Genomic DNA, 15,237 nt, shown 5'->3' with positions numbered 1-15,237 from the left:
TGTATTCCAGGGTCGCATAGTCTGCGCGTTCGCATCCACAAACCTCGGTGACGTGTCCCCCAACACTCGTGGTCCTCGTTGCAGCATCTCCGGCAAAGTCTGCGACCAGGAGAAGCTGCTATGCAAGCTACCTGGCGAAGAGTGCTTCGCATCTGGCCCGGGGCGAGACATGTTCGAGAGCACGCAGATCATCGCCACTAAGATGTTTGAGACGGCTATGGTAAGTATCATGAGTTCCTGAGGCAAACTATTTTTCAAAAGGGCTTCTAGTTATCGGGACGACGATTAAAATGTTCAAGAAGGTCATACTGAGGTCTGAGACACTGGTAGTGAGTCAGCCTTTCAGCCTTCTTACATATGTTTTTCTTGTAAGCTTAATATATTAGTAATAGGTACATTTAAAACAATGTGAACCATCTCTTGTACATCTATGGCACGACGCTGTCCGATTGCAATTACAGGAAGTGCTGAAACAACCAGGGGAAGACCTGACGGGACCAATCGGCATCGTGCATCAGTACGTGGACATGCCAAACCAGACCGCAAAACCATATGATCCTGTTACAGAAACCTTTAACGCCGTAAGTTCAATCAGACTCTACAGTCAAGCTAAGTCCTGACGAGCCTACATGCACGGCATGGGATACTAGTTCGTGGAGATTCCATGTCTTGAATCCATAAGATCCCCTAAAAAACCTAACTCTTATTTAAAATAGGAATGCCGCACAATTCCTTCTTTTGTTTCACGTGTCAAGCTATCACACCTGATAAAATATCCTCAGCTGACTTCAAACCTATAACAAACCTCTTAGAGTGCGACGGTATCCGGTTGTCTCCCGGCCATGGGTTACAGCTTCGCGGCGGGCACGACGGACGGGCCGGGCGCCTTCGACTTCAAGCAGGGCACCACCACTAGCAACCCGCTGTGGAACGCCGTGCGTGACTTCATCGCGGAGCCCACGGACGAAGACATCAAGTGCCAGGCGCCAAAACCCATCCTGCTGGCTACGGGACGGGTGAGTCCATGTTATAATAATATGCAGCCTGCCTGCCTGCCTAAATAAAACCTGGGAAATAAGTACATTGTAAGTTTCGTGGCACAATCGGACCGAGTCCCTTCGACTCTCTCAAAACTTACATATTAAATGAGCTATTGTATTGAAACGAACAAACAAAGCATAATATACTGTTGTTGGAATTTCCACCTTTTGTATGTTCTTTCAGTTGAGCAGCCTGATACATCCTGACCCAAAAGTGCTACATTCTCTCAACTTAGCCTTGACTTAGAAGTTTGAACCGAACTTCTAGCTGACACTGTGATGAAACTAATATTAATAGCAATAAAAGAGTCTGGGCGGAAAGAGAGGTGTCGTGGAATGTATTGGGCTCCATACATTCCACGACTCTTCTCTTTCCGCACAGACTCTAGCTAAAACGTTCAAATTCCAGGCAAAATTCCCCTACGAGTGGCAACCCAAGATAGTATCGTGCAGTGTTGCTCGCATCGGCGGCTTGTTCCTGGCCGCCGTGCCGGGCGAGTTCACCACCATGTCGGGGCGGCGCCTGCGGCGAGTCGTGCAGCGGGCCGCGGGCGGGGGGAGGGCTGTGTTGGCTGGCCTGGCAAATATCTACTCGGATTATATTGCCACGCCTGAGGAGTATCAGGTACGTTCGTACTGATACGGTCTTGAAGTATTTGGAATTGTTACTTTTCTTTTCTGATTGCGACAAGACAAGATCCGACTATTGATATTTTTTTGAATTTATAGGCGCAACGGTATGAAGCCGCTTCAACAATTTTTGGCCCGCACACGCTTGACATCTACCTCAATAAGTATGTAGAGCTGACTGAAGCTTTGGTCAAGGTAAGGATTGCAAGCCGTAAATTACATAGTCCTAATCCATCGTATGTCATATCTGGATAACCCATTGTGACTGTGACCCGCTAATGCAGACATTGGTGTCAAGTCAACCCACTTACTTGAAATTGACACTACGCACTGTGGCGCTGATCTTAATTTTGATGTGTAAATCTTTAACAAAGCGTAAAAACGGGACCCTATTACTAAGTCTCCGCTGTCAGTCCGTCCGTCTGTCACCAGGCTGTATTTCATGATCTGTGATAGCTAGACAGCTGAAATTTTCACAGATGATGTATTTCTGTTGCCGCTATAACAAATACTGAAAACAGAATAAAATAAAGATTTAAGTGGGGCTCCCATACAACAAACGTGATTTTTGACCGAAGTTAAGCAACGTCGGGCGGGGTCAGTACTTGGATGGGTGACCGTTTTTATAGATAATGGTACGGAACCCTTCGTGTGCGAGTCCGACTCGCTCTTGGCCGGTTTTCTAATGTGTTTAAGTGTAGTTTCTGCTATTTGTAGTAAATTAAAAAGTAATCGTTATCGTCAAAATTCAACGTGTTCTCTGCTTTACCTCAGGGTGTGACACTGGAACCGGGTCCACAGCCGCCGGACTTCAGCGACCAGCTCATCACGCTCGTGCCGCCCGTGCTGTGGGACGCCGCGCCCTGGGGCAAGGAGTTCGGAGACTGCACGAAACAACCGCAGACCGAGTACAGCTATGGAGATATTGTCACCGCACTGTTTGTGAGTTGCTATGCGATGCGAATGCCACGGTTGCGAAACAAAAGGCAACGAGAAAGGCGAAATAGAAAAAAAGTAATTTAAGAAATCTTGAGGATTCGATACGAACATGCACTGTCACCTCCCTAGCCCGCGCAGCAATATAATAAACCTTCACTTGTTTTGTACATACAGCAAAGACGCAAACGTGTCACGAATGTTTTTAGGGTTCCGTACCCAAAGGGTAAAAACGGGACCCTATTACTAAGACTCCGCTGTCCGTTTGTCCATCCGTCCGTCTGTCTGTCTGTCTGTCACCAGTTGAAATTTTCACAGAAGATGTATTTCTGTTGCCGCTATAACAACAAATACTAAAAAGTACGGAACCCTCGGTGGGCGAGTCGGACTCGCACTTGTCCGGTTTTTTTAATGATTATTTTATGATCGTCGTTGCCCCAGTAGATGCCATCTTTAAACTTGAATAATTGTCAGAAATAGAGGTGCCAGCACCAGCAGGGTACCTATTGGGCGTTAGCATGTCGAACACTAAGACGTTTACCTTGAAACCTATAAAAATATGAAATTACTAACAGGTATCCGGTCATCCCCGGAACAACATTCGCCACGGGAGCTGGTATGCGACGGTGGAGAGACTTGAGTCCGAAGCAGATGACGCCTGGACGGTAGTTGCCACAGACGCCGATTGGGAGACCAAGTAAGTTAGTTTACCGAAAGGCATCATCACTACTACTTATATCACTAAAATTGGAATAGAGACCATCACGCTTGAAACTATCAATGGTTAGCTTGTGGGTGGCTGTTGATATTGGACCTGCCCCAATTCGGGAAGCATTAGGAAGTTAGGAACAGACAGCAAAGCTATTGGTTGGCACCCCTGCATACATTTTTGTGTAGTTTTGCTGACTGTAGGTACATAAAAAGTATTTTTTACGGATATTACCTATTTTTTCTTCTTCGACTTGCGAAGTACCTATTACTTTTTAAGTAGGAATTGGATAAGGTACTCTGTGGTACCTAAATACAATCTTACGCTTGCTAACGATTGATTGTGTTGCAGATACATCTGGCACCGCAACAACAAGGTGCTGGGCACCAGCCACTCGGAAGTCCAGTGGCACATCCCCGAGGGCATGCCGCCCGGCACCTACCGCCTGCACCACTACGGCAGCTACAAGTACATCCTCGGCGGCATCTACCCCTACCACGGCTTTTCCAACAGCTTCCAAGTCAGATAGCTGCCGGTGCTCATTAGTCCATTTTAAATTCTCTATTATTTTACAAATCGTATAGTCATTTCCGTGTCTTATGTCGAAATCAAAGAGTTATTGATTGTAGAAGAGAGGTAACTAATCTACAAAATGTTCTGTATGTTTGACAGCCGATGTAGATGGCGCTCTAAAGCGGCATGTATTTTATGGTAGTTCAACTACCAAATGTCAACTTCTCTACTAGAGTTACCGCATAACGCATAATGCTCGGAACCGTATAGCGTACCGTCAAATTAGAAGCATGATTTTGCTTAGACTTTACACATCTTATAAATACAATCAATGAATCTTTGGTAAAAATGCAGTCATATAAATAAGTGGCACGGGAGTTATGTGTTTAATTATGATAATTGTTATACAATAAACCAATATGTTGAATACAAATATGTATGTAAATACCAAAGCAGATGTAATAGATAATTAAGGAGCCTTAAGGTCATCCGCTAGCTGGCGTGGTTGCACGGAGCGGGTGAGCGGATTAACGAAAAGTAGTATGAGCAACGCTATTATAACTGGTGCGGACGCATGCAACGGATTTTACCTCCCGCTCCGTGCACCCTCGCCAGCTAGCGAACGCCCTAACAAATATTGGTTCCATCCGGCAGAAAAAACTTGCCACTAAGTAGATAGTTGTAATTTAAAAAGAAATTGATTTATGTTTTTCTTACCGTTATTTTTAAGATAATAGCTACCTACAGGGTAGATAGAACACTTTCACAGGCTTTTCGAAATATTATATGTATAATACATATATTACTTAAGTGTCGTGTACCTACTTTCAGTCGATCATTAAATTATGTAAAAAACGTTCCATTTTTTTCTATTCACACATAAAACTCTATCAACCTTTATCAAATGTTACGAAAAACTAAATCACAAAAGAGTATGCCATCATTTTATGGTCCTCTCCAGTCTCCAGCAGTTCCACTCCATCAAGTGTCGCATTCGCAGAAAATGCAAGAGAAATTATTTAAAAAAAAATCATCAATCACCAGTGCCTACTAGGTATAATAATAATAAATATTCTTTATTGCACCACAAAAGAAAACAAAATTTAAAAACAAATTTACACTGTAAATAAAGGTAGCAACAGGCGGTCTTATCGCTGTAAGCGATCTCTTCCAGACAACCTTAGGGTAGCAGGATATAAAGAACAGAAAGAATTTATAAAACAGGTAGTGCACGAATTAATTACACAGGAATAGGAAAATGACACATACTTACATTAAACAGACAGTACATACAGTACATTTAAAATTTTAAATAAATACATAAATAAGACACATAAATAAATATATATTTATATACATACATACATACATACATACATACACAATACAATATATACACAGCGGCACATTAAGGTAGAGATAAGTAATGATTTTTAAGTAGGGTTTTAAAGCTTTGAAGAGTTTTTGCACACCTAATATCTAACGGCAGGTTATTCCACAGCCGAACAGCTCGAAAAGTGAACGAGTCACTGTAAAATTTTGTAGAGGATGGAGGGAGAACAAGTAGATATTTAGGTATATAGGTAGAGTTATGCCAGTTTCTGAAGGATCCACTATCAAATCTTGATCTATGACCACTGTGAAGTACCTATACATTCCAACAACAAAATAATTTTCACCTCAGCAGCTCGAACAAGGGTACTTTGCTTCTTAAAAACAGTGAGCAAAATGCGATTTTGCTCACTGAGTCATTTTGTCTCACTCAGTGAGCAAAATGTGAGACACACTCAGTGAGCAAAATGCGATTTTGCTCACTGAGTGAGACAAAATGACATTCAAGTGACCTTTATAGTCAAATGTCATTTCAACATGCGGGGTCTAATACAAGTTCGATATACTTGGGTTCTATTATCTCTGTCCCTCTAGGTATGTTCTCACTGCTTAGGGTGAAAAAATTTGTGTACTACACGAGATCAATAGTTATTTGTACAACAAGAGATCAAAGTTTGATATTTCTTCGAGTGCTTATTTTGAGTCCCGTGCAAGCGAAAGATTCTATAATAGATTCACGAGCGTAGCGAGTGAATCTAATTTAGAATCTTGAGCGTAGTAAGGGATTCAAAAGCGCACGAGATGTAAATAACTTTGATCTCGTGTAGTACACAAAATTTTTCACCCTAACCAGTGAGAACATACCTAGAGGGACAGAGATAATAGAACCCAAGTATATCGAACTTGTATTAGACCCCGTTTGTTGAAATGACTATAAAGGTCACTTGAATGTCATTTTGTCTCACTCAGTGAGCAAATTCGCATTTTGCTCACTGTTTTTAAGAAGCAAAGTACCCTTGTTCGAGCTGCTGAGGTGAAAAGTTATTTACATCTCGTGCGCTTTTGAATCCCTTACTACGCTCAAGATTCTAAATTAGATTCACTCGCTACGCTCGTGAATCTATTATAGAATCTTTCGCTTGCACGGGACTCAAAATAAGCACTCGAAGAAATATCAATCTTTGATCTCTTGTTGTACAAATAACTATTTCCATTTCAGCCCAGCCGTTTTCGATCGTAAAATTTTGTGGTCTAACATACGAGGGACATGCACAATGAACATTCCTGGGTATCAGCCACATTGATTTGAACTTTAGTTTGTTTCAAGTTTAAGTGGTGAGTAATAGGTTTGCAAGTGAATCAATGTTATACCGGGTGTGGCCTGTAATGGGTACGAGCAAAAAATTAACTGTAGGCTGTACTCCTCATACTGACCAACATTTGTTCAGCAACTTTTAAAAATAACTTGTGGTTTGGTTTTTAATACACTTTAAAGTTTATTCTAAGACGCAATGTATTGCGAATTTTGTTATGTTTAAAGCATGACAAGCAACGTCAATCACAAATGATATGGCATGGCGATGGCGTCCATTGAAGATAATATTTATTTTGTATGAAAAATAGGAAGTCTAAATACTTCATAATTTTTAAAAGCCGTTGAACAAAAGTGTCACCGTTTGAGGAGTACAATCCATGTTTTAATTATTTGCTCGTGTTACAGGCCACACCCGGTATGTTGTTACTTGCTAACGCTAAATGTTAATACCCCTGAACCACAACGAAAGCAAGATAAAAATAATATGATAATATTGTTTTTAAATAATTAATAACTTCTAGAGCCGAGCTAATCTCATTACCTATCTGCGTAAGTATTAAATTAGATAAATACGTGTAGGTTCTTATTAAATGATTCGAAAAATATGCCTATGAACAACATTAACTTCACATTAACAACATTTCTTGTTTTACTAAATAAATATTTTTTTTTTTTATAATAGGGGAAGGTGTTAATGGTGTTATAAGTACCCCAGGCGAAATTATACCCTGGGACTTTGTCAATACCTAAACGCTAAACCGTTTTTTATTTTAGAATTTTTGTTATTTTAACCTAAAGCCATAATTCGTACTATTTAAAATTGGAACAAATGTCCGCCATCTCTCTACTTTATGATTAAAATGAAAAAATTAAGACCTAAATAACGGCAATCACCTAAGAACAGCAGTTTTTAAGAAACGAGTGGAAGAGACTACAAATTGATTGAAGATCGCTTAGTAGTTTTGTGTAAATAAATTAATAAAGTGTCGATTGTAATATTTGGAAACTTATTATTTGTGATGTGTCCAATAAACAGAAATAGGTATTAAAAATAATAAAAAAATAGCAAAATGTCCCGAGTACAACCGTTCCCTCTACCATACATTTGTATACCTTTTATATATGGGTATGGGTACCTATCATTTCTTGCAATTAAAATCCCGGACCGGTAAATACGTTTCCTACCTGCCCCTTATCACAACAAAATCAAAGCCCTTTCAATGATATTACCTGGCTTGACTGCCCATAAACTAAATATTTGTTATATCGTCACTTTGGTATGATACAATAATATAATTATCTTATCTAGTCCGAACTCGTGTTATTCCCCTATCTACAGAATGTTTCCAAAATCAGGGTAGGCACCTTTCACCAAAAAATTATTGAACTTTTAAAACATCTGAAACGTTCTCCTTTAGTAGTAGTAGGTTTAAAAATGTAATATGTCGCTAGGTTTAATGTAATATGTCGTAATTGATTTTACAGTACATATGGTGCTACTTTACCGCACTAGTGCGATAAGTAGCACATTACGACACCATGTCGAAAATTTAAAGGGCCGTATGTGTTAAGTGTTAACACATGTTGAAGGGAGACCTACTATCACTCAAGCGTAGGCTCATGGACATGTGCGTACTTCCAGTTCTCACCTACGGTGCTCAGACCTGGTCTTTGACGGAAGCTCAGAAGTCCAAACTCGGGGTTTGCCAGAGAGCTATGGAGCGCAGCATATTAGGTGTAAAATTAAGGGATCGAGTCCGAATCCGAAACACCACGCTGCGCTCTAAGACTCTAATAATAGACGTAGTTCGGAAAGCGGCTAAGTTAAAATGGGACTGGGCTGGTCATGTCTGCCGAATGCCGGACGACTTGTGGGCCAAGTTAACCACAGAGTGGGAGCCCCACGAGTCTAACTGGGGAGCCGGCAGGCCTCGTCAGCGATGGCGGGATGATTTGGACTCCTGGAGAGGCTGAAACAGAGACGAGTGGAAGAAGTGGGGGGAGGCCTTTGCCCAGCAGTGGGACACAGTGGGCTCTGAATAGTTAGTACTGTAAAACGTAAGAAAAACGATTCTTATTGACTACGGAACCTTAAATAAAAAAGTTATTTTTGGAGAAAAATTATAAATAAATACCTCCTGCGTGCGTTTCCAATGGAATTATCATTACCAATTTTAATTAGACATGCATCATGATAATACCTAATAAGAGATAATCATTATCGTTCGACAGGTTTGATTAATGCTCTTTTTGCCATACGCTCTAGTAATAAGCACGTGTACCAACTCTACAAAATGATTTATTAAAATTTGAAGATTTCAGAACACATGGCAATCATTTAAAAGGCAGTTTGCGATTGTCATTCATACAAAAAGCGCCCCAAAAACTACGGTAAGTACCTAATTTAACTTTTGACGTATCAAAGGGAAGTGCGGTGTACAAAGACTTAAAATTATCGCGCGTCACACATAATGCATACGAATCCTCATTTCTTCGTCGATTTACTAATAAAGATTACACATATCATACTTATGTTATACGATTCCTCCATCCTTTGTCAGTGGTTAGAAAATATCTTAGGGTGGTATTCCACCTGGCCAATGTCAGTGCGTCTCACTCTCTCATTAAAGCAAAATGTGAGACGCAATAAACATTGGACAAAGGATAGGATAGGTGGAATCAAGGACCGGAAAACCCCTCTTTACGCTTAATCCTATCCATTCGGTAACCCAATCGATTCGGTTACCGTATCATTCGGTAACCCTATCATGCTGTTACCTGATTGTAATGGTAAGCTTATTGAAACGGTAACCCTAACCTTTAACCGAGTTAATCTCAAAACCCCATCGCGATAGGGTTTTTGTTAGGGGTTTTTAACAGGTTTTTATTCAGTTATGGTAACCTTTATTATCGGTTGCTTATAGGTTTGCTACATCCGTATTTAGTGATGTGCCGTCAGTAAAATACAAAAAAATAGTTAATTTATTAATTGTTAACTTTGTTAATTTTCTTAATTTAGTTTTCTTTTACTTTTTTATTTATTTACTATAATTCACTTATTTTATTAATATTATTTATTTTATTAATGTTATTTATTTTACCAATAATATTCATTTTATTAATGTAGTTTATTTGATTAATAATATTCATTTTATGAATGTTATTTACATTATTTATTTTGTTTATTTTGTTTATTTTGTTTATTTTGTTTATTTTGTTTATTTTGTTTATTTTGTTTATTTTGTTTATTTTTTTTATTTTGTTTATTTTGTTTATTTTGTTTATTTTGTTTATTTTGTTTATTTTGTTTATTTTGTTTATTTTGTTTATTTTGTTTATTTTGTTTATTTTGTTTATTTTGTTTATTTTGTTTATTTTGTTTATTTTGTTTATTTTGTTTATTTTGTTTATTTTGTTTATTTTGTTTATTTTGTTTATTTTGTTTATTTTGTTTATTTTGTTTATTTTGTTTATTTTGTTTATTTTGTTTATTTTGTTTATTTTGTTTATTTTGTTTATTTTGTTTATTTTGTTTATTTTGTTTATTTTGTTTATTTTGTTTATTTTGTTTATTTTGTTTATTTTGTTTATTTTGTTTATTTTGTTTATTTTGTTTATTTTGTTTATTTTGTTTATTTTGTTTATTTTGTTTATTTTGTTTATTTTGTTTATTTTGTTTATTTTGTTTATTTTGTTTATTTTGTTTATTTTGTTTATTTTGTTTATTTTGTTTATTTTGTTTATTTTGTTTATTTTGTTTATTTTGTTTATTTTGTTTATTTTGTTTATTTTGTTTATTTTGTTTATTTTGTTTATTTTGTTTATTTTGTTTATTTTGTTTATTTTGTTTATTTTGTTTATTTTGTTTATTTTGTTTATTTTGTTTATTTTGTTTATTTTGTTTATTTTGTTTATTTTGTTTATTTTGTTTATTTTGTTTATTTTGTTTATTTTGTTTATTTTGTTTATTTTGTTTATTTTGTTTATTTTGTTTATTTTGTTTATTTTGTTTATTTTGTTTATTTTGTTTATTTTGTTTATTTTGTTTATTTTGTTTATTTTGTTTATTTTGTTTATTTTGTTTATTTTGTTTATTTTGTTTATTTTGTTTATTTTGTTTATTTTGTTTATTTTGTTTATTTTGTTTATTTTGTTTATTTTGTTTATTTTGTTTATTTTGTTTATTTTGTTTATTTTGTTTATTTTGTTTATTTTGTTTATTTTGTTTATTTTGTTTATTTTGTTTATTTTGTTTATTTTGTTTATTTTGTTTATTTTGTTTATTTTGTTTATTTTGTTTATTTTGTTTATTTTGTTTATTTTGTTTATTTTGTTTATTTTGTTTATTTTGTTTATTTTGTTTATTTTGTTTATTTTGTTTATTTTGTTTATTTTGTTTATTTTGTTTATTTTGTTTATTTTGTTTATTTTGTTTATTTTGTTTATTTTGTTTATTTTGTTTATTTTGTTTATTTTGTTTATTTTGTTTATTTTGTTTATTTTGTTTATTTTGTTTATTTTGTTTATTTTGTTTATTTTGTTTATTTTGTTTATTTTGTTTATTTTGTTTATTTTGTTTATTTTGTTTATTTTGTTTATTTTGTTTATTTTGTTTATTTTGTTTATTTTGTTTATTTTGTTTATTTTGTTTATTTTGTTTATTTTGTTTATTTTGTTTATTTTGTTTATTTTGTTTATTTTGTTTATTTTGTTTATTTTGTTTATTTTGTTTATTTTGTTTATTGTGTTTATTTTGTTTATTTTGTTTATTTTGTTTATTTTGTTTATTTTGTTTATTTTGTTTATTTTGTTTATTTTGTTTATTTTGTTTATTTTGTTTATTTTGTTTATTTTGTTTATTTTGTTTATTTTGTTTATTTTGTTTATTTTGTTTATTTTGTTTATTTTGTTTATTTTGTTTATTTTGTTTATTTTGTTTATTTTGTTTATTTTGTTTATTTTTTTCATATATTTTTTTTTATTTAATATATTTATTATATTCTGTTTTTAGTATTTGTTGTAACAGCAGCAACAGAAATACATAATCTATGAAAATTTCAACTGCCTAGCTATCACGGTTCATGAGATACAGCCTGGTGACAGACAGACGGACAGCGGAGTCTAAAAAAATACTACATACATTACTACCTAGTACTACCTATTTCCTTTTACTCTTTCGGGTTTAAAAAATCCCGTGAATTGTAGAAGAAAGTTTTGTTGGAATGTAGAAAGCATACTAAGTTGGGCTAAAATTCACTTGAATACGAAAATTTACTTATTCTTAATCCAATAGATTTGAATTAGAATAATTCTTGCACTCGTTATTTTAAAATAAAATGAAAGTTAATAAATCATGTCACTTTTATTTAAATGAAAAATAAAAAACGGGATATTTATTCCTAATGTAGGATTATTCTAAATAACGTCTTATTAAATTAGAATGTTATACTCAATTAATTTAACTTTTGTAGTACAATGTATAAAGTTAGTAAAATGAATTTCACCCCTCTTTTCAACGGTCGGATTGATTTGATTTTTTTTTAGCGTAAAAGATTATATTGTGATAGATATGTACATTTTTTTGGAGCCTTCGATACGGCGATGATAATTTGATAATGAAACTACATATAAAGTAAACTGCGAAATTATAATTATGATGGTTCAATGTATATTCCTTTGCCAATTAAGTATGTATTTTGTTTATTATTCTTATCAGCCTTGAGGTCTTTACGTATGCTATCTCTTTCACACCTACGGAAAGTGAATGAGATAGCAAATTACAGCAGGTAAGAAAATAGTCCTACGCTTATCACTAGATTTGCAGAATGTCGCAGATCGCAGCATGAATTGTATTGTATTATTTGCTGTGTTTCCACTTGAGACCGTCATTTATTACTCATTGGCAATAACAATAAGATTAAGTCGTGGCGTGGTGAATTTTTTGTCAGCATTTGCTAAACACGTGCGGTAGGCGGTGTGTCAAACGATATTAATACCTATTCATTTCCGTCTAATAATGAGTACAAATTTTAAATATCAGCTGAACTTTTAAAAATACAATGATTCTCGGTAGTAACTCGGACACTGAAACTACATACTAAACATAATTCGAAAACAAAAAATCATGAACACTTTCCCCATTTGTTCCTGCCCAACGTGACCGCCGCGATACATGAGGTGGGGACAGATGGGAATGATTTAAATGAAATGCCTATTCCCATCTGTGCCCGGCGAAGAGAAATAGGAATACACCATATCGAGCTATCCCTTATCATACCTTTAAAAACATATTTTTTAGGGTTCCGTACCCAAAGGGTAAAAACAGGATCCTATTACTAAGACTCGGCTGTCCGTCTGCCTGTCCCTAAGCTGTATCTCATGAAGCGTGATAGCTAGGCAGTTGACATTTTCACAGATTATGTATAACTGTTGCCCCTATTACAACAAATACTAAAAATAGAATATTATAAATATATAAGTTGGGCTCCCATACAACAAACATGATTTATTTGCTGTTTTTTGCGTAATGGTACAGAACCCTTCCTGCGCGAGTCCGACTCTCACTTGGCCGGTATTTTATTTTTTTACATTAAATTAGGCACAGTGAGCCATTGAAGTGTTTCGCTATCCACCATCCGAGCAGATCAGCTGAATTGTACCTGATGATTTAGTTATCAGATTAAAAGCAATACGGGTATCGACCAATACAAAGACTATGCGGCAGTAAATTAAATTCTTAAGATTTTATTGAATAAAATTAGGTATAAATTAGACAACTATTATTATTTACTTCTATCTATACGGCACCCAGACTACATTTTAATCCAGGAATATTATTAAGAATATAAAATCATGATTACATTTACTTGATTAAGAATGAGATTATTCTTATTATTTTTTTTATTTGAATAATTTTGACGGGAATAAATCAACATGATTTTATTCTTAGGAATTCTTATTCAAATAATGATTTTATTCTTGAATGCCCAACACTGCTTACTAAGTATGTATCTATTTAATTTAATCAAAATTATTTCACCTTTCCAATGTTACAGATACTTAATAAATATAATGAATTCTGGTATTAATGAAAGATTTGAAGTATTAAAATAAGGTTATCACTGCTATAGATGATATATATATTTTCTGCTCGCTGCATTAAGCAAAACAAGGTAAATTACGACTTTTAGCTGACACAACTTACCGCATCTGAAAACGTTTAAAAGTAATTGCTTATTATAAAATAAGCTCATAATAACTAGGTATTATGTCATTTGTCAACAATGGTTAAATATCTACCACACTACCGCAATCCGCGAACGCATGTATCTTTATCACAACGTGATTTTTTTATTCACTCTATCTAAAGATAAACTATAACTACCAGTAAAATTACTAGTTAGGTTAAATTTTTTCCTTAAATCAGTCTTTAATCTGTAGGTACATACCAAGGGTGTACCCTTGTTTTGCCGACAAACTTTTCATCGAATATTATTTCATCGACAACGATTCATCGAAACGTTAGTACTAGTAGTATTGTTTGGCGTTATTTTGTTTCATATACTATTTATTTCAATTTTTCTTACTGCGTAGAAATACTGTTCAACGAATATTACTTGATCGCTGATTCGTTTCAAATTATTTTAATTGGCACAACTACTAAACATTGCAATTCATTTGTTCGACGTATTACTTTAATACATTTTTATATGTCGTAAATACTACTCATTTATACATTTTTCTGTTGTAAGAATTTTAGGTTTCGGTTAGGTTAGAACTGCGACCCCACACAGAAACGACCGGCTATCAAAGTCTGTTTAGGTTAGGTTAGAACTGCGACCCCACACAGAAACGAACGGCTTTCAAAGTAGGTTTAGGTTAGGTTAGAACTGCGACCCCACACAAAAACGAACGGCTTTCAAAGTAGGTTTAGGTTAGGTTAGAACTGAGACCCCACACAGAAACGAACGGCTTTCAAAGTAGGTTTAGGTTAGGTTAGAACTGAGACCCCACACAGAAACGAACGGCTTTCAAAGTAGGTTTAGGTTAGGTTAGAACTGCGACCCCACACTGAAACGAACGGCTTTTAAAGTAGGTTTAGGTTAGGTTAGAACTGCGACCCCACACAGAAACGAATGGCTTTCAAAGTATATTTAGGTTAGGTTAGAACTGCGACCCCACACAAAAACGAACGGCTTTCAAAGTAGGTTTAGGTTAGGTTAGAACTGCGACCCCACACAGAAACGAACGGCTATCAAAGTAGGTTTAGGTTAGGTTAGAACTGCGACCCCAGACAGAAACGAACGGCTTTCAAAGTAAGTTTAAGTTAGGTTAGAACTGCGACCCCACACAGAAACGAACGGCTTTCAAAGTAGGTTTAGGTTAGGTAAGAACTGCGACCCCACACAGAAACGAACGGCTAACAAAGTCAAATATTACAAATTGAAATAATTTTATGCGTAATAAATTTTATTAAATGCAATCCAAAATGAAATAAGAAAACCCGTAAAGAAATAAACTACATACGAAATAACTCGAGTGCCAATTAAAAGTCCCAGATTTAAATTTACTAGTATCAATTCTTCGACGCAATGACATGTCGATGAAATGAAAATACTTGAAACGTTGTCTTCGAAATAACATTCGATGAAATGTCTGTCGGCAATTCAAGGGTAAACCCATACCAAGTTTGAACCCGAAAATAGAAAAATAATATCTAAGTAGCATTAAAAATATAACTAAACAATAACAGATATTGCTAG

At 34.9% G+C, this 15,237-nt stretch overlaps 1 protein-coding gene across 1 annotated transcript in view; it reads left to right on the top strand.

Annotated features, from left to right (window-relative positions):
- Positions 1-4,673, top strand: part of LOC134791286 (neutral ceramidase) — a 28,917-nt gene extending 24,244 nt beyond the window's left edge. The window contains exons 7-14 of the mRNA XM_063762285.1: positions 11-220; positions 462-581; positions 813-1,016; positions 1,450-1,665; positions 1,770-1,865; positions 2,445-2,612; positions 3,182-3,303; positions 3,667-4,673. Coding sequence (XP_063618355.1) covers positions 11-220; positions 462-581; positions 813-1,016; positions 1,450-1,665; positions 1,770-1,865; positions 2,445-2,612; positions 3,182-3,303; positions 3,667-3,844 — 1,314 coding nt within the window. The 3' untranslated portion in view covers positions 3,845-4,673. The remainder of the gene's footprint in view (positions 1-10; positions 221-461; positions 582-812; positions 1,017-1,449; positions 1,666-1,769; positions 1,866-2,444; positions 2,613-3,181; positions 3,304-3,666) is intronic.
- Positions 4,674-15,237: the final 10,564 nt, after the last annotated feature.

The sequence above is a fragment of the Cydia splendana genome, chromosome 1 (assembly GCF_910591565.1).
Source record: "Cydia splendana chromosome 1, ilCydSple1.2, whole genome shotgun sequence".
In the NCBI taxonomy this organism is placed as follows: Eukaryota; Metazoa; Arthropoda; class Insecta; order Lepidoptera; family Tortricidae; genus Cydia; species Cydia splendana.
This window is presented reverse-complemented; position numbering and strand designations above follow the sequence as displayed.